The 23,028-nt window shown below is 43.3% G+C and overlaps 3 protein-coding genes across 3 annotated transcripts; all 3 read right to left on the reverse strand.

Annotated features, from left to right (window-relative positions):
- Positions 1 to 2,814: 2,814 nt before the first annotated feature.
- LOC139472638 (mucin-2-like) lies at positions 2,815 to 7,761 on the reverse strand (the record flags this gene model as incomplete). Its single annotated transcript, XM_071255105.1, has 4 exons — positions 2,815 to 3,197; positions 5,677 to 5,817; positions 5,944 to 6,100; positions 6,247 to 7,761. Coding segments are annotated over 4 exons (2,196 nt in total), but the record flags the coding sequence as incomplete, so codon positions are not given.
- Positions 7,762 to 8,103: 342 nt separating this feature from the next.
- LOC139472639 (mucin-5AC-like) lies at positions 8,104 to 9,657 on the reverse strand (the record flags this gene model as incomplete). The annotated part of the gene is made up of 1 exon (XM_071255106.1): positions 8,104 to 9,657. A coding segment is annotated over one exon (1,554 nt), but the record flags the coding sequence as incomplete, so codon positions are not given.
- A 78-nt stretch (positions 9,658 to 9,735) lies between these two features.
- LOC139472640 (mucin-2-like) lies at positions 9,736 to 16,763 on the reverse strand (the record flags this gene model as incomplete). The annotated part of the gene is made up of 5 exons (XM_071255107.1): positions 16,734 to 16,763; positions 15,611 to 15,680; positions 12,401 to 12,480; positions 11,530 to 11,632; positions 9,736 to 11,441 (listed from the first exon to the last, which is right to left on the reverse strand). Coding segments are annotated over exons 1-5 (1,989 nt in total), but the record flags the coding sequence as incomplete, so codon positions are not given.
- Positions 16,764 to 23,028: the final 6,265 nt, after the last annotated feature.

Raw genomic sequence — 23,028 nt, forward strand, 5'->3', positions numbered from 1 at the left:
CCGCGTAAGGCCTTGACTGCTGTTATCACACCCCGACCGCGTAAGGCCTTGACTGCTGTTATCACACCCCGACCGCGTAAGGCCTTGACTGCTGTTATCACACCCTGACTGCGTAAGGCCTTGTGTCACGTTTACGGCTTGACTTTCACAAGTCCTTAAGGCAAAATTTATGAGTTTAAATAATAATTCCTGGATTACATAAATAACAAGAACAAGTTGTCTATATAAGTGATTGACGGCCTTACTGTCCGCTTATCTAGACTTGCCTGTATCGCTGGTTTGCGGGTTAATTTCAGACCGCTGTCATATACCTGGATTATTGCTGAGTGTGGTGTTACAACAAATAACCAAAAAAAACAAACAAGCAAAGCTATGGTAAGCAATACACAACGACTGTTTCAAATGCTGCTCTCTGTGATGGACCCGTGAAGATTCTGGGATAGAACAGGTCTTCAGCAACCCATGCTTGCCGTAAAAGGCGACTATGCTTGTCGTAAAAGGCGACTAACAGGATCGGGTGGTCAGGCTCGCTGACTTGGTTGATACATGTCATCGATCCCAATTGCGTGGATCGATACTCATGATATCAATCACTGGATTGTCCGGTCCAGACTCGATTATTTACAGCCTGCCGTCATATAGCTGGAATATTGCTGAGTGCAGCGTTAAACAACAAACCAACCAACAAAAAGCTCTCTGTGTTCGCATTGTGAATCAGTATAGATTTTACTAGCGCTTCTGCAGGGGAATTTTAGATGACATTGGTAGAATAGAATTTAGCGTCGAGTTTATGTTACCTGCTGTTTCCGAGCCGACCAGCCTTACCCTTTTCAAATTAATGCCGAGCTCCAGTCAACAACAAGTACCATCATTTAACGATGATTCCCTGCATGGCGCGGCGGGTGATGGCGCGGCGTGACGTGGCGCGGCGCGGCGCGGCATGGCGTGGCGATGATTTAGGGGAATTGAGGGGAATAAACAAGGAATGGCCGGCTCGGAGTAAGGATTAGGTGTCTGAATAGAGTATCCATGTTAACCTAGCTGCAGAATGGTTTCTCATGGTTTCAAACGCTGATACTCTACGTCAAGAGTGGAATGCCCCAGAACACTATTCGCAGACTTATTCGATCGATGAGAAGACATGGCCTGTGTTGCTGCCAATGGCGGACATACCAGCTATTGACTTTTCATTTGAACCCTTTGTGTCTTCCTTACACTGATGACGTAAATGTAATTACTGTGTGGTATTCCTGTTTCCTTTGTCGTCTTTCTTAATAATCCGTCTATGTCTGTTCTAATTAAAATCGGCCAATGCTCAAGTTGTTTTTGTAATATTTCAAGATTTATTGCTGGTGCGTTTTCAATGCTGTTCAGTATATATTCCACTTTCCTTAACCCAGCCATTCTGATAATGCTTCCATGATGTGCCAGTAATGATATTTATATCACAGTTGGTTAAACTGAGTAGACTCTGACAAATTGATTGTAAAAGATTAATTGTTTTATATTAAGAATGTTATTATAACAAGCAGCTAAGTGCAAGTGTAACTTGAGTAGTAGTCTAGTTGAGAAGTTCTTCATTTTCCACAAGATCAAACACTACAAATTGGATTAACATAATAACTTATAATCAGAGTACAACATGCAACTGGAGTAGCAATCTAGTAAATAACTTTAACAATAAATAAGTAGAAAATAAGTAGAGAAAGATCAAACAATGAACCTTGAGACATGCCTAATTAGTTCACTGAGTAGGACTGTACCATTGTTGTGGGTACTGCCCTAATTAATCTCCTACTTCAGTGTCTGACAACTGGCTGTCTAACAACTGGCTGTCTGACAACTGGCTGTCTGACAACTGGCTGTCTAACAACTGGCTGTCTAACAACTGGCTGTCTAACAACTGGCTGTCTGACAACTGGCTGTCTGACAACTGGCTGTCTGACAACTGGCTGTCTAACAACTGGCTGTCTGACAACTGGCTGTCTAACAACTGGCTGTCTGACAAATGGCTGTCTGACAACTGTCTGTCTAACAACTGGCTGTCTGACAACTGGCTGTCTGACAACTGGCTGTCTAACTAATGGGAGATAACCAAATTGGTTAATGTTGCAAAAACGTTTGTTTGTCATTTTCATGTATATGACATAGCGATATTCATGTAATCTTGCGCCTAACGCTGTGCAGCGAACAGATAAAATTTGTCAAACAAACCTGATAATTAGAGTAAATATACTAGATCAGGGTCGATTTTGTAATTCTAAGAATTGCTACATTTTTGTGCATGCATCGAAGTACAACTGTGATACGTTGTGAATACAATCGCCCCTTCATGCGACTTTATACAACTTGTGAATATTATACTTCGATACATGCACAAAAAAATTCAAACATTTCTTGAATTACAACACACATGTAGATTGGATGAGTGTTGCGAGTTAAATAAACAAAAAGAAAGCAATACACTTGAAATTTGTATCCGATCGAAATTTTACAAAAGTTATCAAAATGTAACTATGATGAAAAGAGTCGCCGAAACACTAAAAAGTGTGGTCTAAAACGCAGCTGTAATGCCCGTATCAAATACATCAGCATCGAATAATCGTTTCTAGTTTGTTTCATTTTTTGCAACCGTGAAGCATGGACGGACACTTTTACTCGGCAGTATAGGTGAGCGTGTTTTAAAACTAACTACACTTTCCTGGTTACGAGAGAACAAAATCAGATGTCTCTCACTGTAGACCACAGAAAGTATTTGCGATGTGAGAGACGGGGAATAACCACCCTACGATGACGTCACAGGCGTTAAGATTATTACGGGCATGTGGTTGAGGTGAAGTCGCATGTCCGCAGGCTGTCATCCCAGACAAGCTCAGGGGGACACGGTTTAACAACAGAATCCCCCCAGTTGCAATGCACAAACTGGGTGCAGGATTCACACGACTGGTATTCCCCATTGGCGCGGTCTCTGCAGCTGGAAACGCAGCCCCGAGGAGACGACGTCGTTGTAGTGGCAACAGAACATGTCGGAGACGTTTCTTCACAACTCTTGAGGAGGTCGTTCCACACCTTGACCCCAGAACAGTTGCGTCGCGTAAGAACGCCTCCCCCACAGGCGATGTATCCGTAGCAGGATTCACAAGATTGGTAGTCGCCGTCAGAGGCCCCGCTGCAGCTCCTCATGCAGGCGGAAGAGGCTGGAACGAGTTAGTGAGGGAGTTAGGTTTAAAGCTGCCCCGGGGGAGATTTCAGCTCTATGGCTGCGTCTCCGTTAGTACACGTAATACACGGACAATGACAAGGTATCCACACTTACGTCATACACACCGCCAATGACAAGGTTGTCATAAATACTTAATACTCTGCCAATGACAAGGTTGCCATAAATACTTAATACTCCGCCAATGACAAGGTTACCATAAATACTTAATACTCCGCCAATGATAAGGTTGTCATAAATACTTATTACTCCGCCAATGACAAGGTTTGCCATAAATACTTAATACTCCGCCAATGACAAGGTTTGCCATAAATACTTAATACTCCGCCAATGACAAGGTTGTCATAAATACTTAATACTCCGCCAATGACAAGTTGTCATAAATACTTAATACTCCGCCAATGACAAGGTTGCCATAAATACTTAATACTCCGCCAATGACAAGGTTGTCATAAATACTTATTACTCCGCCAATGACAAGGTAACCATACATACTTAATACACCGCCAATGACAAGCTAACAAAACATCGTACTACATCGACAATGACAAGCTAACCATACTTACTTAATACAACAACAATGACAAAATCACCATACATACTTAATACAACGACAATGCCAAGGTAACCTTTCATACTTAATGCACCGTCAATGACAAGCTAACCAAACATCATAATACATCGTCAATGACAAGCTAACTATACATACTTAATACAAAGGCAATGCCAAGGTAACCATTTATACTTAATGCACCGGCAATGACAAGATAGCCATTCATACTTAAAACAATGATAATGACAAGTTAACTATGTATACTTAATACACCGCCAATGACAAGCTAACAAAACATCATACTACATCGTCAATAACAAGCTAACCATACATACTTAATACAACGGCAATGCCAAGGTAACCCTACATACTTAATACAACGACAATGACAAGCTTACCATACATACTTAATACACAGACAATGCCAAGGTAACCATTCATACTAAATACACCGTCAATAAGAAGGTAACCATACATACCTAATACAATGTCAATGACAAAATCACCATACATACTTAATACATCGACAATGCTAAGGTAACCTTTCATACTTTATACACCGTCAATAAGAAGGTAACCATACATACTTAATACACCGAGAATGACAAGGTTACCATACAACTTCAAACATCACCAACCACAGGGTAAACATACATGTTTCATACTACGACAATGCCAAGGTAACCATATATATTTAACACACCAACAATGAGCATGTTGCCATACATTCTTAATACAACATCAATGGTACGTTTACCGCACAAGATGAATACGCCTCGAATGGCAAGGTCATCACATATACTTAATATTCCGCCAATGAGAAGGTCATCACATATAATTAATACATGGCGAATGACAAAGTGATCAAATATACTTAATACTCTGCCAATGAGAAAGTGTTCACACAGACTTTAGTGATCTACTTGCAAGTTAAAAAATGTCCTATAAGGCAACAGTCAAAGTTTCTATAAACTGTGAAAACTATTTGAACCTCAAAACACAAAACAACTACAAAAGTTGTCTTTCTCGTTTTCGTGTACGTTGTCATGACCTTGAAATTGAGCGTGGACGTTACTTCAATATACCTAAACATTAAAGAAAATGAAAATTTTGTAGCGTTGTAAACTGCGTTGAAAATGAATTCCCATTTCTTTTAGTGTGTCCAGCGTACGGACAGTTAAGACAGCTATATATTAACACAAAGTATTGTCTTCATCCTAACATCAATAAATTTAATATATTGATGTCATCACCAAACTCTAACATCATTACTGATCTAGCAAAATATTTGTACCATGCACATATGGAAGGAAATGTACAGTTAACTGCAATTACGCCTGAACTAAAGGCCTGGGGCCTGAAGGTACTGAAATGAATTGATTGAAAGCAATAACAGGTTTCGCATTTGTTGTCATTGTACCTGTAATATAAACACATATTATTAAAATGGTTGACACGCATTAGCAACGCCCTCATATTCTTTAAACTGTCATACATGGAGATACGTTATTGATGAGGGCAGTAAAATACTGTTGCTGTTATGTGTGGATTTCATTTTATAATATGTGGCATTATATTTCTTAACAGCAAGCTCATACACACACACACACACACACACACACACACACACACACACACACACACACACACACACACACACACACACACACACACACACACACGTACCTATTCCAGCTGCCACAGCGGTTGTAGGACTGGTTGAAGGACTGGTTGTAAGACTGGTTTCTGTACAGGTACTTGACGTAAGTGCGCATGTCTTCAGATTATCATCCCATACAAGAACTTGTCCGTCAACTGTCGAACACGGATTGTTAAAGAGAAGATTTGCAACGCATATTATGAAACCAGTGCACGTATCACACGACTGATAGGTGCCACTCACAACTCCAACACAGCTGGTTACACACATCGCCATAGTGGTAGGACTGGTGGTAGGGCTGGTTGTTGGGCTGGTTGTAGGGCTGGTTGTAGGGCTGGTTGTTGGGCTGGTTTCTGTACAGGTACTTGATGTAAGTGCGCATGTCTTCAGATTATCATCCCATACAAGAACTTGTCCGTCAACTGTCGAACACGGATTGTTAAAGAGAAGATTTGCAACGCATATTATGAAACCAGTGCACGTATCACACGACTGATAGGTGCCACTCACAACTCCAACACAGCTGGTTACACACATCGCCATAGTGGTAGGACTGGTGGTAGGGCTGGTTGTTGGGCTGGTTGTTGGGCTGGTTGTAGGGCTGGTTGTAGGGCTGGTTGTAGGGCTGGTTGTAGGGCTGGTTGTTGGGCTGGTTTCTGTACAGGTACTTGACGTAAGTGCGCATGTCTTCAGATTATCATCCCATACTTGAACTGGTCCATCGACTGTCGAACACGGATTGTTAAAGAGAAGATTTGCAACGCATATTATGAAACCAGTGCACGTATCACACGACTGATAGGTGCCACTCACAACTCCAACACAGCTGGTTACACACATCACCATAGTTGTAGGACTGGTTGTAGGGCTGGTTGTAGGGCTGGTTGTAGGACTGGTTGTAGGGCTGGTGGTAGGACTGGTGGTAGGACTGGTTGTAGGGCTGGTTGTAGGACTGGTTGTAGGGCTTGTTGTAAGACTGGTTTTAGGGCTTGTTGTAGGACTGGTTGTAGGACTGGTTGTAGGACTGGTTGTAGGACTGGTAGTAAAGCTGGTTGTAGGACTGGTTGTAGGGCTTGTTGTAGGGCTGGTTGTAGGACTGGTTGTAGGACTGGTTGTAGGACTAGTCGTAGGACTTGTGGTAGGACTTGTTGTAGGACTGGTTTTAGGGCTTGTTGTAGGACTGGTTGTAGGACTGGTTGTAGGACTGGTTGTAGGACTGGTAGTAGGGCTGGTTGTAGGACTGGTTGTAGGGCTTGTTGTAGGGCTGGTTGTAGGGCTGGTTGTAGGGCTGGTTGTAGGACTGGTCGTAGGACTTGTGGTAGGACTGGTTGTAGGACTGGTTGAAGGACTGGTTGTAGGGCTGGTTGTAGGACTGGTTGTAGGACTGGTGGTAGGACTGGTGGTAGGGCTGGTTGTAGGACTGGTTGTAGGACTGGTTGTAGGACTAGTTGTAGGACTTGTGGTAGGACTTGTTGTAGGACTGGTTTTAGGGCTTGTTGTAGGACTGGTTGTAGGACTGGTTGTAGGACTGGTTGTAGGACTGGTAGTAGGGCTGGTTGTAGGACTGGTTGTAGGACTGGTTGTAGGACTGGTTGTAGGACTGGTTGTAGGGCTGGTTGTAGGACTGGTTGTAGGACTGGTTGTAGGACTGGTTGTAGGACTGGTTGTAGGACTGGTTGTAGGACTGGTTGTAGGACTGGTTGTAGGACTGGTTGTAGGGCTGGTTGTAGGACTGGTTGTAGGACTGGTTGTAGGACTGGTAGTAGGGCTGGTTGTAGGGCTGGTTGTAGGACTGGTTGTAGGACTAGTCGTAGGACTTGTGGTAGGACTTGTTGTAGGACTGGTTTTAGGGCTTGTTGTAGGACTGGTTGTAGGACTGGTTGTAGTACTGGTTGTAGGACTGGTAGTAGGGCTGGTTGTAGGACTGGTTGTAGGGCTTGTTGTAGGGCTGGTTGTAGGGCTGGTTGTAGGGCTGGTTGTAGGACTAGTTGTGGGGCTAGTGGTAGGACTGGTTGTAGGACTGGTTGTAGGACTAGTTGTAGGACTGGTTGTAGGACTGGTTGTAAGACTGGTGGTAGGACTGGTTGTAGGACTGGTTGTAGGGCTGGTTGTAGGGCTGGTTGTAGGACTGGTTGTAGGACTGGTTGTAGGACTGGTTGTAGGACTGGTTGTAAGGCTGGTGGTAGGACTGGTTGTAGGACTGGTTGTAAGGCTTGTTGTAGAGCTGGTGGTAGGGCTGGTTGTAGGACTGGTTGTAGGACTAGTTGTAGGACTGGTTGTAGGACTGGTTGTAGGACTGGTTGTAGGACTGGTTGTAGGGCTGGTTGTAGAACTGGTTGTAAGACTGGTTGTAGGACTGATTGTAGGACTTGTTGTAGGACTGGTTGTAGGGCTGGTTGTAGGACTGGTTGTAGGGCTGGTTGTAGGACTGGTTGTAGGGCTTGTGGTAGGGCTGGTTGTAGGGCTGGTTGTAGGACTGGTTGTAGGACTGGTTGTAGGGCTGGTTGTAGGACTGGTTGTAGGGCTGGTTGTAGGGCTGGTTGTAGGACTGGTTGTAGGACTGGTTGTAGGACTGGTGGTAGGACTGGTGGTAGGACTGGTTGTAGGACTGGTTGTAGGACTGGTTGTAGGGCTGGTTGTAGGACTGGTTGTAGGACTGGTTGTAGGGCTGGTTGTAGGACTAGTTGTAGGGCTGGTTGTAGGACTGGTTGTAGGACTGGTTGTAGGGCTGGTTGTAGGGCTGGTTGTAGGACTGGTTGTAGGACTGGTTGTAGGACTGGTTGTAGGGCTGGTTGTAGGACTAGTCGTAGGACTTGTGGTAGGACTTGTTGTAGGACTGGTTTTAGGGCTTGTTGTAGGACTGGTTGTAGGACTGGTTGTAGTACTGGTTGTAGGACTGGTAGTAGGGCTGGTTGTAGGACTGGTTGTAGGGCTTGTTGTAGGGCTGGTTGTAGGGCTGGTTGTAGGGCTGGTTGTAGGACTAGTTGTAGGGCTGGTTGCAGGACTGGTTGTTGGGCTTGTTGTGGGACTGGTTGTAGGACTGGTTGTAGGACTGGTTGTAGGACTGGTTGTAGGGCTGGTGGTAGGGCTGGTTGTAGGACTGGTTGTAGGACTGGTTGTAGGACTGGTTGTAGGACTGGTTGTAGGGCTGGTTGTAGGACTGGTTGTAGGACTAGTTGTAGGACTGGTTGTAGGACTGGTTGTAGGACTGGTTGTAGGGCTGGTTGTAGGACTGGTTGTAGGACTAGTTGTAGGACTGGTTGTAGGACTGGTTGTAGGACTGGTTGTAGGGCTGGTGGTAGGGCTGGTTGTAGGACTGGTTGTAGGGCTGGTTGTAGGACTGGTTGTACGACTGGTTGTGGGGCTGGTTGTAGGACTGGTTGTAGGGCTGGTTGTAGGACTAGTTGTAGGACTGGTTGTAGGACTGGTTGTAGGGCTGGTGGTAGGACTGGTTGTAGGGCTGGTTGTAGGACTGGTTGTAGGGCTGGTTGTAGGACTAGTTGTAGGACTGGTTGTAGGACTGGTTGTAGGGCTGGTGGTAGGGCTGGTTGTAGGGCTTGTTGTAGGGCTGGTTGTAGGGCTGGTTGTAGGGCTGGTTGTAGGACTAGTTGTAGGACTGGTTGTAGGACTGGTTGTAGGACTGGTTGTAGGACTGGTTGTGGGGCTGGTTGTAGGACTGGTTGTAGGGCTGGTTGTAGGACTAGTTGTAGGACTGGTTGTAGGACTGGTTGTAGGGCTGGTGGTAGGACTGGTTGTAGGACTGGTTGTAGGGCTGGTTGTAGGACTGGTTGTAGGACTGGTTGTAGGACTGGTTGTAGGACTGGTTGTAGGGCTGGTTGTAGGACTGGTTGTAGGACTAGTTGTAGGACTGGTTGTAGGGCTGGTGGTAGGACTGGTTGTAGGACTGGTTGTAGGGCTGGTTGTAGGACTGGTTGTAGGACTGGTTGTAGGACTGGTTGTAGGACTGGTTGTAGGACTGGTTGTAGGACTGGTTGTAGGGCTGGTTGTAGGACTGGTTGTAGGACTGGTTGTAGGACTGGTTGTAGGACTGGTTGTAGGACTGGTTGTAGGGCTGGTTGTAGGACTGGTTGTAGGACTAGTTGTAGGACTGGTTGTAGGACTAGTTGTAGGACTGGTTGTAGGGCTGGTTGTAGGACTGGTTGTAGGACTGGTTGTAGGACTAGTTGTAGGACTAGTTGTAGGACTGGTTGTAGGGCTGGTTGTAGGGCTGGTTGTAGGGCTGGTTGTAGGACTAGTTGTAGGACTGGTTGTAGGGCTGGTTGTAGGGCTGGTTGTAGGACTGGTTGTAGGACTGGTTGTAAGACTGGTTGTAGGACTGGTTGTAGGGCTGGTTGTAGGACTGGTTGTAGGACTAGTTGTAGGACTGGTTGTAGGACTAGTTGTAGGACTGGTTGTAGGGCTGGTTGTAGGACTGGTTGTAGGACTGGTTGTAGGACTAGTTGTAGGACTGGTTGTAGGACTAGTTGTAGGACTGGTTGTAGGACTGGTTGTAGGGCTGGTTGTAGGGCTGGTTGTAGGACTAGTTGTAGGACTAGTTGTAGGACTGGTTGTAGGGCTGGTTGTAGGGCTGGTTGTAGGACTGGTTGTAGGACTGGTTGTAAGACTGGTTGTAGGACTGGTTGTAGGGCTGGTTGTAGGACTGGTTGTAGGACTAGTTGTAGGACTGGTTGTAGGACTAGTTGTAGGACTGGTTGTAGGGCTGGTTGTAGGACTGGTTGTAGGACTGGTTGTAGGACTGGTGGTAAGACTGGTTGAAGGGCTGGTTGTAGGACTGGTTGTAGGGCTTGTTGTGGGACTGGTTGTAGGACTGGTTGTTGGGCTGGTTGTAGGACTAGTTGTAGGGCTGGTTGTAGGACTGGTTGTACGACTGGTTGTGGGGCTGGTTGTAGGACTGGTTGTAGGGCTGGTTGTAGGACTAGTTGTAGGACTGGTTGTAGGACTGGTTGTAGGACTGGTTGTAGGGCTGGTGGTAGGACTGGTTGTAGGACTGGTTGTAGGGCTGGTTGTAGGACTGGTTGTAGGACTGGTTGTGGGACTGGTTGTAGGGCTGGTTGTAGGACTGGTTGTAGGACTGGTTGTAGGACTGGTTGTAGGACTGGTTGTGGGGCTGGTGGTAGGACTGGTTGTAGGACTGGTTGTAGGACTGGTGGTAGGACTGGTTGTAGGACTGGTTGTAGGGCTGGTTGTAGGGCTGGTTGTAGGACTGGTTGTAGGACTGGTTGTAGGACTGGTTGTAGGGCTGGTTGTAGGGCTTGTTGTGGGACTGGTTGTAGGACTGGTTGTTGGGCTGGTTGTAGGACTAGTTGTAGGGCTGGTTGTAGGACTGGTTGTAGGACTAGTTGTAGGACTGGTTGTAGGACTGGTTGTAGGACTGGTTGTAGGACTGGTTGTAAGACTGGTTGTAGGACTGGTTGTAGGGCTGGTTGTAAGACTAGTTGTAGGACTGGTTGTAGGACTGGTTGTAGGACTGGTTGTAGGGCTGGTGGTAGGGCTGGTTGTAGGACTGGTTGTAGGACTGGTTGTAGGACTGGTTGTAAGACTGGTTGTAGGACTGGTTGTAGGGCTGGTTGTAGGACTGGTGGTAAGACTGGTTGAAGGGCTGGTTGTAGGACTGGTTGTAGGGCTTGTTGTGGGACTGGTTGTAGGACTGGTTGTAGGGCTGGTTGTAGGACTAGTTGTAGGGCTGGTTGTAGGGCTGGTTGTAGGACTGGTTGTAGGGCTTGTTGTGGGACTGGTTGTAGGGCTGGTTGTAGGACTGGTTGTAGGGCTGGTTGTAGGGCTGGTTGTACGACTGGTTGTGGGGCTGGTTGTAGGACTGGTTGTAGGGCTGGTGGTAGGACTGGTTGTAGGACTGGTTATAGGACTGGGTGTAGGGCTGGTTGTAGGACTGGTTGTAGGACTTGTTGTTGGGCTGGTGTCTGGACAGGTACTTGATGTAAGTACGCATGTCTTCAGGTTATCATCCCATACAAGAACTTGTCCGTCAACTGTGGGACAATTATTGTTAAGGAGAAGATTTGCAACGCATATTATGAAACCAGTGCACGTATCACACGACTGAAAGGTGCCACTCACAACTCCAACACAGCTGGTTACACACATCGTCATAGTGGTAGGACTGGTGGTAGGTCTGGTTGTAGGGCTGGTTGTTGGGCTGGTGGTAGAACTGGTTGTAGGGCTGGTTGTAGGATTAGTTGTTGGGCTGGTTTCTGTACAGGTACTTGACGTAAGTGCGCATGTCTTCAGGTTATCATCCCATACAAGAACTTGTCCGTCAACTGTCGGACACGGATTGTCAAAGAGATTATTTGCAACGCATATTATGAAACCAGTACACGTATCACACGACTGATAGACGCCATTCACAACTCCAACACAGCTGGTTACACACATCATCATAGTGGTAGGACTGGTTGTAGGGCTGGTTGTAGGGCTGGTTGTAAGGCTTGTTGTATCACTGGTCGGAAAAGAAAGAAAATGCAAGTTTTCAGTCATAGGTATTCGTTTTCACTTTTATAGAAATCCTTTATGTGATACCTCGTCCTATCTCCTCGTTGACCTCTTGGTGACTTCTGACACAGCTAATTCTGTGGTTCGTTGATGTGAGTGAGTAACTTATTCAACATGGATTCCTCCCGAAGGCGCGCGATATGATATGTATGATTAAACACGCTACGCTAAACACTAACATAAACGATGCAGTTGATCTTTTTGTAAATCTACTACTTGAGTCAGGGCAGTGTATGAAAAAACCAGTTCTTGGAAATAAACCACGTAAATATATTTTCAATTTAAACAGCGAGTGTAGAGAACATAGGAGATCAGCAAGACGAGCGCTAAGAAAGTTCCGTAAAAATAGATCTGAATCTAATAGGAAAACTTATTGTCAGTTACGCAACAAATATAAAACAAAATGTAAAAGCTATTTAACATCCCTTAAACTTACCAAATTAAATCGTCTAAATGCCTCATTATCAAACCCAAAACGGTTCTGGAGAGAAATTAATTCTCTACGCAGTCCATCATCTGTTCAGAATAATATCACAGGCACAGAGTGGCTGACTCATTTTAAGCATGTGTTTGGCAATGATCTTATATTCCATGATGTTATTGAAAATGAGCATGACGATATTGCTGTTTATAACCCATCAGATGTTGAGTTTGACATTCTTGAGTCCGAAATAACAAGAAAGGAAATTCTCGATGCTATTGACTCACTTAAACCTGGAAAATCTCCAGGCCCTGACAATATCTTAGCGGATATGCTGAAGAGTTCCAAACATATAACTGTTCCATTTTTGCATTCTCTCTTTAACGACATATTCAACAAAGGTATATTTCCGTCAATTTGGTCAAAATCTATCATTGTTCCTCTATTTAAGAAGGGTGATACAAGCGATCCTGATAATTATAGAGCAATTTCATTGACAAGTATTTTAGGTAAAGTCTTTGCTATAGTTTTAAACAAGCGTTTAACGCTCTGGTCTAATGTTTATGATAAAATTCCAGAAAATCAGGCAGGCTTCATATTCACCTATCGACCATATTTTTACACTTTAATCTATTGTACAAAAATATCTTGGATGCCGGAAACGAAAACTGTATGTTGCATTTGTGGATTTCAAAAAAGCTTTTGATAGCGTTAATCGTTGTAAACTTTGGGATTGTTTGAGAAAAACGGGCGTTGGGGGTAAAATGTATAAAATGTTAAAATCTATATATGCAAATGTCAAATCATGTGTTCGTCACAAAATGGTGTCACTGATTACTTTGATTGCCCTATCGGTGTGAAACAAGGCTGCATTTTAAGCCCTCTCCTTTTCTCTTTCTTTATCAATGAATTGTCCCTTGAAATCCAACAAAACGGAAAACACGGTGTCCAACTTTATCCAGATATGTATGAATTGCTAATATTACTTTTCGCAGACGATGTTATACTAATTTCTGATACTGTTAATGGGCTTCAAATCTAAAAAAAGACATATTGTTTCAGTATACCATCTCCTGGAAACTGACTGTTAATACAGATAAAACGAAAATTGTTGTTTTTAGAAAGGGGGATCATCTTGCATCCAGGGAAAAATGGTATTTAAATGGGCAACAAATTAATGTTGAAAAAACTTATAAATACCTTGGTGTCATTTTTCCTTTTAATCTGAAACTAAATCACCTCGTCAACGATCTTGCGCTACGAGCTAAGAGAGCCCTCATTACTTTATTTGATGTTCTTGATAAACTCGGTGTGTCTTCCCCGTCTGTTTTCTTCAAACTTTTTGATTCTCAAGTTAAACCAATTCTGTTATATGGTTCAGAGTTTTGGGGTCACGAAAAATATCACATCTTGGAAAAAATTCACTTAACTGCTTGTAAACGATTCTTAAATGTTGGCAAATCTACCCCAAATTGTATGGTGTATGGTGAATGTGGAAGACATCCCTTATATATCTGTTCTTATGTACGCAGTCTAAAATATTGGTTAAAGATTATAGAAATGTCACCTGATCGTATTCCACGTAAATGTTATGAAATGCTGAAATACCGCGACAATGTTGGTTATATAACATGGGTCACTAAAATCAGACAACTTTTATTTCTTCATGGATTTGGATATGTTTAGATTTACCAAGGTGTTGGAGATAAGACAGCATTTCTTAGTGTATTTAAACAAGTTGCATCTGATATGTTTATCCAAGAATGGAGAGCTGCATTGGAAAATAGTTCATGATACGACCTTTATAAAACATTTAAATCCTGCTTATCTCCAGAACAGTACTTAACAGAAATAACAGACAGAAAACTTAGAGTGTGTTTTACACGTTTTAGATTAGGTTTGAACAATTTAGTATGTAATACGGGTCGTTTTTCCTCAGTTTAAAAAAATATGCGTTTTTGTCCTTTTTGCCCCACATTTATTGAAAACGAATACCATTTTATGCTTATCTGTCCATGTTATGAATCGCTCAGAATAAAATATTTCCAAGGTTTACCCCAAAACATCAATACACTAATCAAGCTCCTCCGTTTTGATGAAATATCTAACGAGCAACAAAAGTATACTATCCTATACATTAATTATGGTTTACGACTTCGCAACCGTCTTTGTACAAATGATGTTTAATTATTTTTAGGTTATTTGCCTTCATTAATCAAATGCTTTTATCTCTTCTTGTTGTGTTGTGTTGCGACTTATTTTTCACAAAATTGTACACGTGTACATCTCTGTGCATATAAGTCTGCATGTTTATACTTCTACATGTACAAAATTGTATATATATAATGTTACTGTATGTATATGGGCCTATGGCCAGAATACAACAAATGATGATGATGATTAAAATGAGTCATCTAAATCCCTTTTGACATGCAGATATATTAAGACAGGTACCATTTATACTGCTGTTCACCTTCCCGAGGCAAGCGTGTCCAACAACTTATATCAAAATCTAGTTTACACCCTTGCTATTTCAAGCCAACTTTTCTGTGCTCAAATATGAGAGGAGTATCGCGTATATCGATAGTCCAGTCAGAGAACGTTTAACAGAATCAACGTCCAGGTTCCGAAAAAGTGTTCTCTGCCATGGCCTCACTATCAACTGTCGAATTTGCGCTGACATTATCCCCCCCCCCCAAAAAAAAAAAAAATTGAAGTGGTTGCAATTTTTTAATCAACTCGCCCAACTACTTTTATATATTTGAGTGCAGATTTTTTTAAACTTCAACGACGGAACGCTGATCACAGTAACAGAGATGTAGTGCTTTTTTAGACCACAAAGACAATAATAACACTACAGTTGCAGTTCTTATGTCTATGATTCATTAAATGATTGTACTTGTTGGTGGCAAACGTTTGTTTCAATCCGATTGAGATGTCCCACTTAAGCTTAGAACTTTTCAGCCAGCCCTCGTATCTTCATACTATTTTGATACATTGTCAAACAGCTTTCAAGAAGGTGTCTGACAAAATGGCGGACTCGCTTCGCATTTTCTGATTGGTCAATCATGTGGTTTGACTGACAGGTGGCGTTATGTTAATTAGTTAGTAATTTACCTGCACTGAGCCAATTGCGGAGATGTACACTCCATTGTCGCCACGCTCCACTCCCAGTCAAAGGGGCACTGCATGATGATTCCAATCTGGTTGATACACATAATGTACCTGGTGCAGTCTCCGCACAGGGGAAATTGTCCTCCGCTCTCTTGTCCAACACAAGTGCTCCGACACTGCCCTGGAGTAGTAGTCAAGAATAAATAATTTTTTAGTTTGAAGTTTACACGATATACGACTTTTCCATTTGACGAGAAGTCGGTCGCATGACCGCGAAATTGACGTTCATAAGTGTATGAACCACACAATTTGACGTTTCATACGTTTTTCACGAGACAGTGTTCTTGAAATGACGTAAACACTGACAGACTACTTACACATTCCTGGGGAAACCCCTGGGAATTCCCTAGGACGAAAACATATATAAACTTTCTGATGATCTCTTACAACCTTTAATCTTGATCTCAGCGTTTCAGTATGCATTGTCAAACTTCACATGTTATCCCGTTCCATCAATGTGATCATTTACCAATACTGACCTCAACTAAACTGAACAACAAACGTTCCTGTGACACTGAATAAGATTTAATGCAAAGTTATGTTTTTAACCAAATCTGAATCAATTTCGGCTTGCAACAGATAAAAGACTCCTGTAAGTGTTCAAATGGTTTAATTTGCCATACAGACTTTAGAAAATGAGTGATTTCATAAAATAAACATGAACATGCCAAAATGTCAATTTACAAATAAATAGCGTGTGTGTCCAACTCTGGTTGCGATGCAAGCAACAAATCTTCGTCTCATGGAATGGACCACAAAGTCCTGTGGGATATCTGTCCATATTTGCTGGAGCATGTTTCCTGGAGTGTCTGGGGAACAAGTGGTTGACACCGAAGGCGCCGATCCATCTCATCACTTGTTCTCGATTGGTGAGAGATCAGGGGAGCGAGCCAGCCAGGGGATGGCATTCACGTGGTTTTGTTGAAGAGAACCTGAACAAGTCGAGCAATATGAAGCCGGGCGTTGTCATGTTGAAAAGTAGTGCCTGGGCAATGACGACGCAAAAACTGTAGAACAACAGGGCTGATGATCTCGTCGCGGTGGCGCTGTCCATTGAGAAATTCCCTCTACCACTATCAAACGGTCCCTCTTGCTGTAATCCCACCCCATACCATGACGCTGCCGCCCCCGAACCGATCATCTTCCATGACACACTGATTGACGTAACGTTCACCTCGACGTCGGCACACTCGAATTCGTCCATCGCTGTGGCTGAGGTGAAAACGAGACTCGTCAGTGAATAGAACGTGTCCCCACTGCATGACGGTCAAGCGCAGACACTGTCTGCACCACTAGGCGGTGGTCAAAATGGGACGTCTGGCGGGTCTTCTGGCGACAATCCCTACACATCCGAGGCGATCATGTGATGATATTCGTCGAAGGCCAGGGATGATTCTTGCAGTCACTGTTGCTGGTTGAAATCGATTTCGTAGGTGTGTTGTTCGAATCCAGTTGTCTTGTCGATTATTGGTTACGCGTGGCCTGCCACTCCGAGGATGGTCTCTGACTGCATTCATCTGTTGCCAACGTTGCCATTAACATCAAATGGTGTTTCTGTGGACGTTTAATGGTCTTGCAACATCACGTTGACTCGATCCTGCTTCAAGCATACCAATGGCTCGCAGACGCTCATCTTCGGACAGGCGTGGCATTTCGTAATGTTGAATAATTGCGTAAGTAGTTGTTGTCAGCACGATGCTAAACAATGCATATGGAATCCCGTTAACGAACATGTTTTTATACCCATTCTTGGGTTGTGAAATGCATGGGGCTTGCATAAAAGTAAACTTTTGCATAGAATGCATGCTTTTCTGTAGCAGTTGCGTTTTTGTGACTTGATTCCATACATGTACTACAATATTGCAAACCCAACTTTACTTGTTTGAAAAATACACTAAAATATTGGTGTCACAGTAACCTTTGTTATTGAGTATACATTTATGCAAAATCCGCGATACATTCCCTAAATTCCCGTCATTTTCAACATTATCTCGCACAGAGAAATATTATCCTGAATATACCTGTTACCAAACTTATGATAACAGATACATTCATGAATATTTGGTTTAAATATGCTTTTAAACATGGCCACCAAATCAAATATGTCTGACATGTATTGAAACATTAAAAACATTTCGACAAAATATAGATTTACAAAGGGTGCATAACACTGAACACCATGGTGGATACTGAACACTTAACACTGAACACCATGGTTGATACTGAACACTTAATGCTGAGCACCATGGTGGCTTCTGAACACTTGACACTGAACACCATGGTGGATACTGAACGATTAACACTGAACACGATGGTGGATACTGAACACTTAACACTGACCACCATGATGGATACAGAACACTTAAAACTGACCACCATGGTGAATACTGAACACTTGACACTGAAAACCATGGTGGATATTGAACACGTAACACTGACCATCATGGAGGATACTGAACACGTAACACTGAACACCATAGTGGATACTTAACACGTAACACTGACCACCATGGTGAATACTGAACACGTAACACTGACGACCATGGTGGCTTCTGAACACGTAACACTGAACACCATGGTGGATACTGAACACTTAACACTGACCACCAGTGTGAATACTGAACACTTAACACTGAACACCAATGTGGATACTGAACACTTAACACTGACCACCATGGTGGATACAGAACACTTAACACTGACCACCATGGTGGATACTGAACACGTGATACTGAACACCATGGAAGATACTGAACACTTAACACTGACCACCATGGTGAATACTGAACACTGAACACCATGGTGAATACTGAACACGTAACACTGGCCACCATGGTAAATACTGAACACTTAACACTGACCATCATGGTAAATACTGAACACGTAACACTGACCATCATGGTAAATACTGAACACATTACACTGACTACTATGGTGTATACTGAACACTTAACACTGAACACCATGGTTGATACTGAACATTTAACACCGAACACCATGGTGGATACTGAACACGTAACACTGACGACCATGGTGGCTACTGAACACTTAACACTGAACACCATGGTGGATACTGAATACCTAACAGTGAACACCACTGTGAATACTGAACACGTAACACTGACCATCACTGTGAATACTGAACACTTAACACTGACCACCAGTGTGAATACTGAACACTTAACACTGAACACCATGGTGGATACTGAACACTGAACACTGACCACCATGGTGATTACTGAACACGTAACACTGACCACCATGGTGAAGACTGAACACGTAACACTGACCACCATGGTGGCTACTGAACACGTAACACTGAACACTATGGTGAATACTGAACACTTAACACTGTGCACTATGGTGTATACTGAACACGTAACACTGAACACCATGGTGGCTACTGAACACTGACCACCATGGTGAATACTGAACACGTAACACTGACCACCATGGTGGATACTGAACACTTAACACTGACCACTATGGTGGATGCTGAAAACTGATCACTGAACACCATGGTGGCTACTGAACACGTAACACTGAACACCACGGTGGCTACTGAACACTGAACACCATAGTGAATACTGAACACTTAACACTTAACACTGAACACCATGGTGGATACTGAACACTGAACACTGAACACCATGGTGGATACTGAACACTTAACACTGAACACCATGGTGGCAACTGAACACTGAACACCATGGTGGATACTGAACACTTAACACTGAACACCATGGTGGCTACTGAACACTGAACACCATGGTGGATACTGAACACGTAACACTGAACACCATGGTGGCTACTGAACACTGAACACTATGGTGGATACTGAACACTTAACACTGAACACCATGGTGGATACTGAACACTTAACACTGTCCACTATGGTGTATACTGAACACTTAACACTGAACACCATGGTGGCTACTGAACACTGACCACCATGGTGGATACTGAACACGTAACACTGAACACCATGGTGGCTACTGAACACTGACCACCATGGTGGATACTGAACATTTAACACTGAACACCATGGTGGATACTGAACACTTAACACTGAACACCATGGTGGATACTGAACACTTAACACTGTCCACTATGGTGTATACTGAACACTTAACACTGAACACCATGGTGGATACTGAACACTGACCACCATGGTGGATACTGAACACGTAACACTGACCACCATGGTGGATACTAAACACTTAACACTGACCACTATGGTGGATACTGAAAACTGATCACTGAACACCATGGTGGCTACTGAACACGTAACACTGAACACCATGGTGGCTACTGAACACCGAACACCATGGTGAATACTGAACACTTAACACTGAACACCATTGTGGATACTGAACACGTAACACTGACCACCATGGTGGATACTGAACACGTAACACTGAACACCATGGTGGCTACTGAACACTTCATACTGAATACCATGGTGGATACTGAATACTTAACACTGACCACCATGGTGAATACTGAACACGTAATACTGACCACCATGGTGGATACTGAATACTTAACAGTGAACACCACTATGAATACTTAACTCGTAACACTGACCACCACTGTGAATACTGAACACTTTACACTGACCACCAGTATGAATACTGAACACTTAACACTGAACACCAATGTGGATACTGAATACTTAATACTGATCACCATGGTGGATACACTTAACACTGAACACTTAAAACTGACCACCATGGTGGATTTTGAACACTTAACACTGTACACCATGGTGGGTACTGAACACTTCATACTGAACACCATGGTGCATACTAAACACGTGTATTGATCTTTTGTGACGTACGTGTATTGTACTTTTGTGACGTATGTGTATAGTACATTTGTGACGTACGTGTATTGTAATTCTATGTCGTACGTGTATTGTGCTAATGTGACGTACATTCATTTTACTCTTGTGGCGTGATTTGCGTAAAGTGATTTGTTCTACTGTGACAAATATGCATAGTGCATTTCTAAAGTTCTCATTTCAGCAAACAAGAATAAACTTATCTTGTGCTTTTGTGACGTACGCGTATTGTACTTTTATGACGTACGTGTATAGTACATTTGTCACGTACGTGTATTGATATTTTGTGACGTACGTGTATTGTGCTTTATGACGTACGTGTATTGACATTTTGTGACGTAGGTGTATAGTACATTCATGACGTAGGTGTATTGTACGTTTGTGACGTACATTTATTTTACTTTTGTGACGTATGTGTATTGTACATGTAATGTGCTTTGTTCTGTGACGACTATGCATTTCAAGTTTCTATTTCACCAAACAAGAATAGATCTTACCATGGCAGAAACCAAGAGAACAGAGAAGGAGTACCAGGGCAAGGATGAGTCTGGCTGCGAAACTTGATCTATCCATCGTCTGAAATTCTAAAGCAAAATTCATGCAATGTATATTGTAGTATTCATATATTTAATACTAATCACTACGCCTCTGCTCACATTGGGTCTATATTTAAACCCCGATCAGTGATTCCGTAACCACTAATTCCAGTGAGCATTTTCAACTCCCTGGGTAGTATACAGGCCATGTTGCCAACATGCGCTAGAAAGGTTTTACATCCACCTCACATATCGGGTACATATTCCCTGCTGTGTGAACAGAGGCAGGTGCACCCATGCAGACACCACCCGTTTTGACACCTGTGTTTCGGGCGTATGAACGTATTTGTGCTTCAGCCATCTGGCCACTGGTATCTACTAGGAATCAATCCAGCTGTAATATAATGCTGCTTGTTAGCAAACGACTTCAGACGTCGCTGACCTGATTGATTCCAAGATCGACGCTGCACACCCTCGTGATAGGATGGGCGCGGCGGGGTAGCCTGGTGGTTAAAGCGTTCACTTGTCTCGCTGAAGACCAGTGTTCAATTTCCCACATGGGTAAAATGTGTGAATCCCATTTCTGATGCAACCCACAGTGCGGCGTAAAACAGTACTCACTCACTCACTTATATATACGGAATAAAAAATAAAGTAATAGGCGATTGGGGGTCCCTTCTACAATGTTCTACAATGGGCGCCCCCTGCCCCCCTCGGGGTACACAAGGATGTGGCAATTATCTATTTCATCTCCGTATGAAAACAGAGGCCTCGTGTTGTTACATTTTTCCCAGAAGATAAAGATTTACTGGCCCAGGGCTAGACGTGTTTTATAAGTATAACACATGTCACTCATAAAGGTGCCTGGTTTGTCTTTGAACGTTTTTGTATTGTAATCTTTTATTGTGCCCACGCTGTAAACAAATGTATCAGAAGAAGTTAAATATATTATGTCACCGCCTTTGTGGTCTGGGGGATATTGCATCTGGCGGCATATAACAGCCGTAAACCCGTACAAGTAAGATACACACACACTCACTCACCCATACACATACACACTCACTCACACATACATGCCTACACACACAACACCACACCCACATGCATACCTTCACACACACACACATACATACCTACACACACACATACATACCTACACACACACACACACACACACACACACACACACACACACACACACACACACACGCATGCACACACGCACGCACGCACGAACACACGCACGCACGCACATACACTCACTCACACATACACACACACACGTACATACACACACATCACACCACACACGCACGCACGCACGCACACACACACACACATACATACGTACACACTCACACTCAGATACACACACATACATAGACACGCACGCAAGCACGCACACACACACATACACACCTATACACCATTCCCACACACATACACCCACACCCACACACCCTACACACACACTACACTACACACACACACACACACACACACACACACACACACACACACACATACACACACACACACACACACACACACACACACACACACACACACACACACACACATTGATATTACCGTCTCTGTTAATGAATCTCGTAGGAATAGTTAACTGTGCCTTCGTGTGTTACCAGGTTTATAAAGAATACCAGCTGGCAATGCACTTTTTATCACTGGCTTCAAATAAAAAGCAGCATCACAAGGTTTGTTGGTGAAATGAAATGTCTTATGTTAACAGTGACATGACAATCTTATTGGTGACAATAACCCCAACACGTGCACGTCAATCCATCGAAGAAAAATGCGGAAACAAACAATGCCCCACGGCCAATTCTGACAAACCGATCAATAGCATTTCCAGATAGGAAGGAAATCTTATACTGCAAAATAAGGGGAGAAACTATTTGAATGTAACTATTGTTTAGGAGTACATGAACAATACCAGTGTTGTGCAAGTGAACGCAACATCTAATCACAATGAAATTGCACATCATGCATGGACAGCGTGTGATGCACGTGCACACAGAAGGCAAAATGTGTGCACCTATCGGGGAAGCCGCAATCCTTAAACGCTTTAA

This window comes from Haliotis cracherodii, unplaced genomic scaffold, assembly GCF_022045235.1.
Source record: "Haliotis cracherodii isolate W230 unplaced genomic scaffold, xgHalCrac1.p SCAF_25, whole genome shotgun sequence".
Taxonomy (NCBI): domain Eukaryota; kingdom Metazoa; phylum Mollusca; class Gastropoda; order Lepetellida; family Haliotidae; genus Haliotis; species Haliotis cracherodii.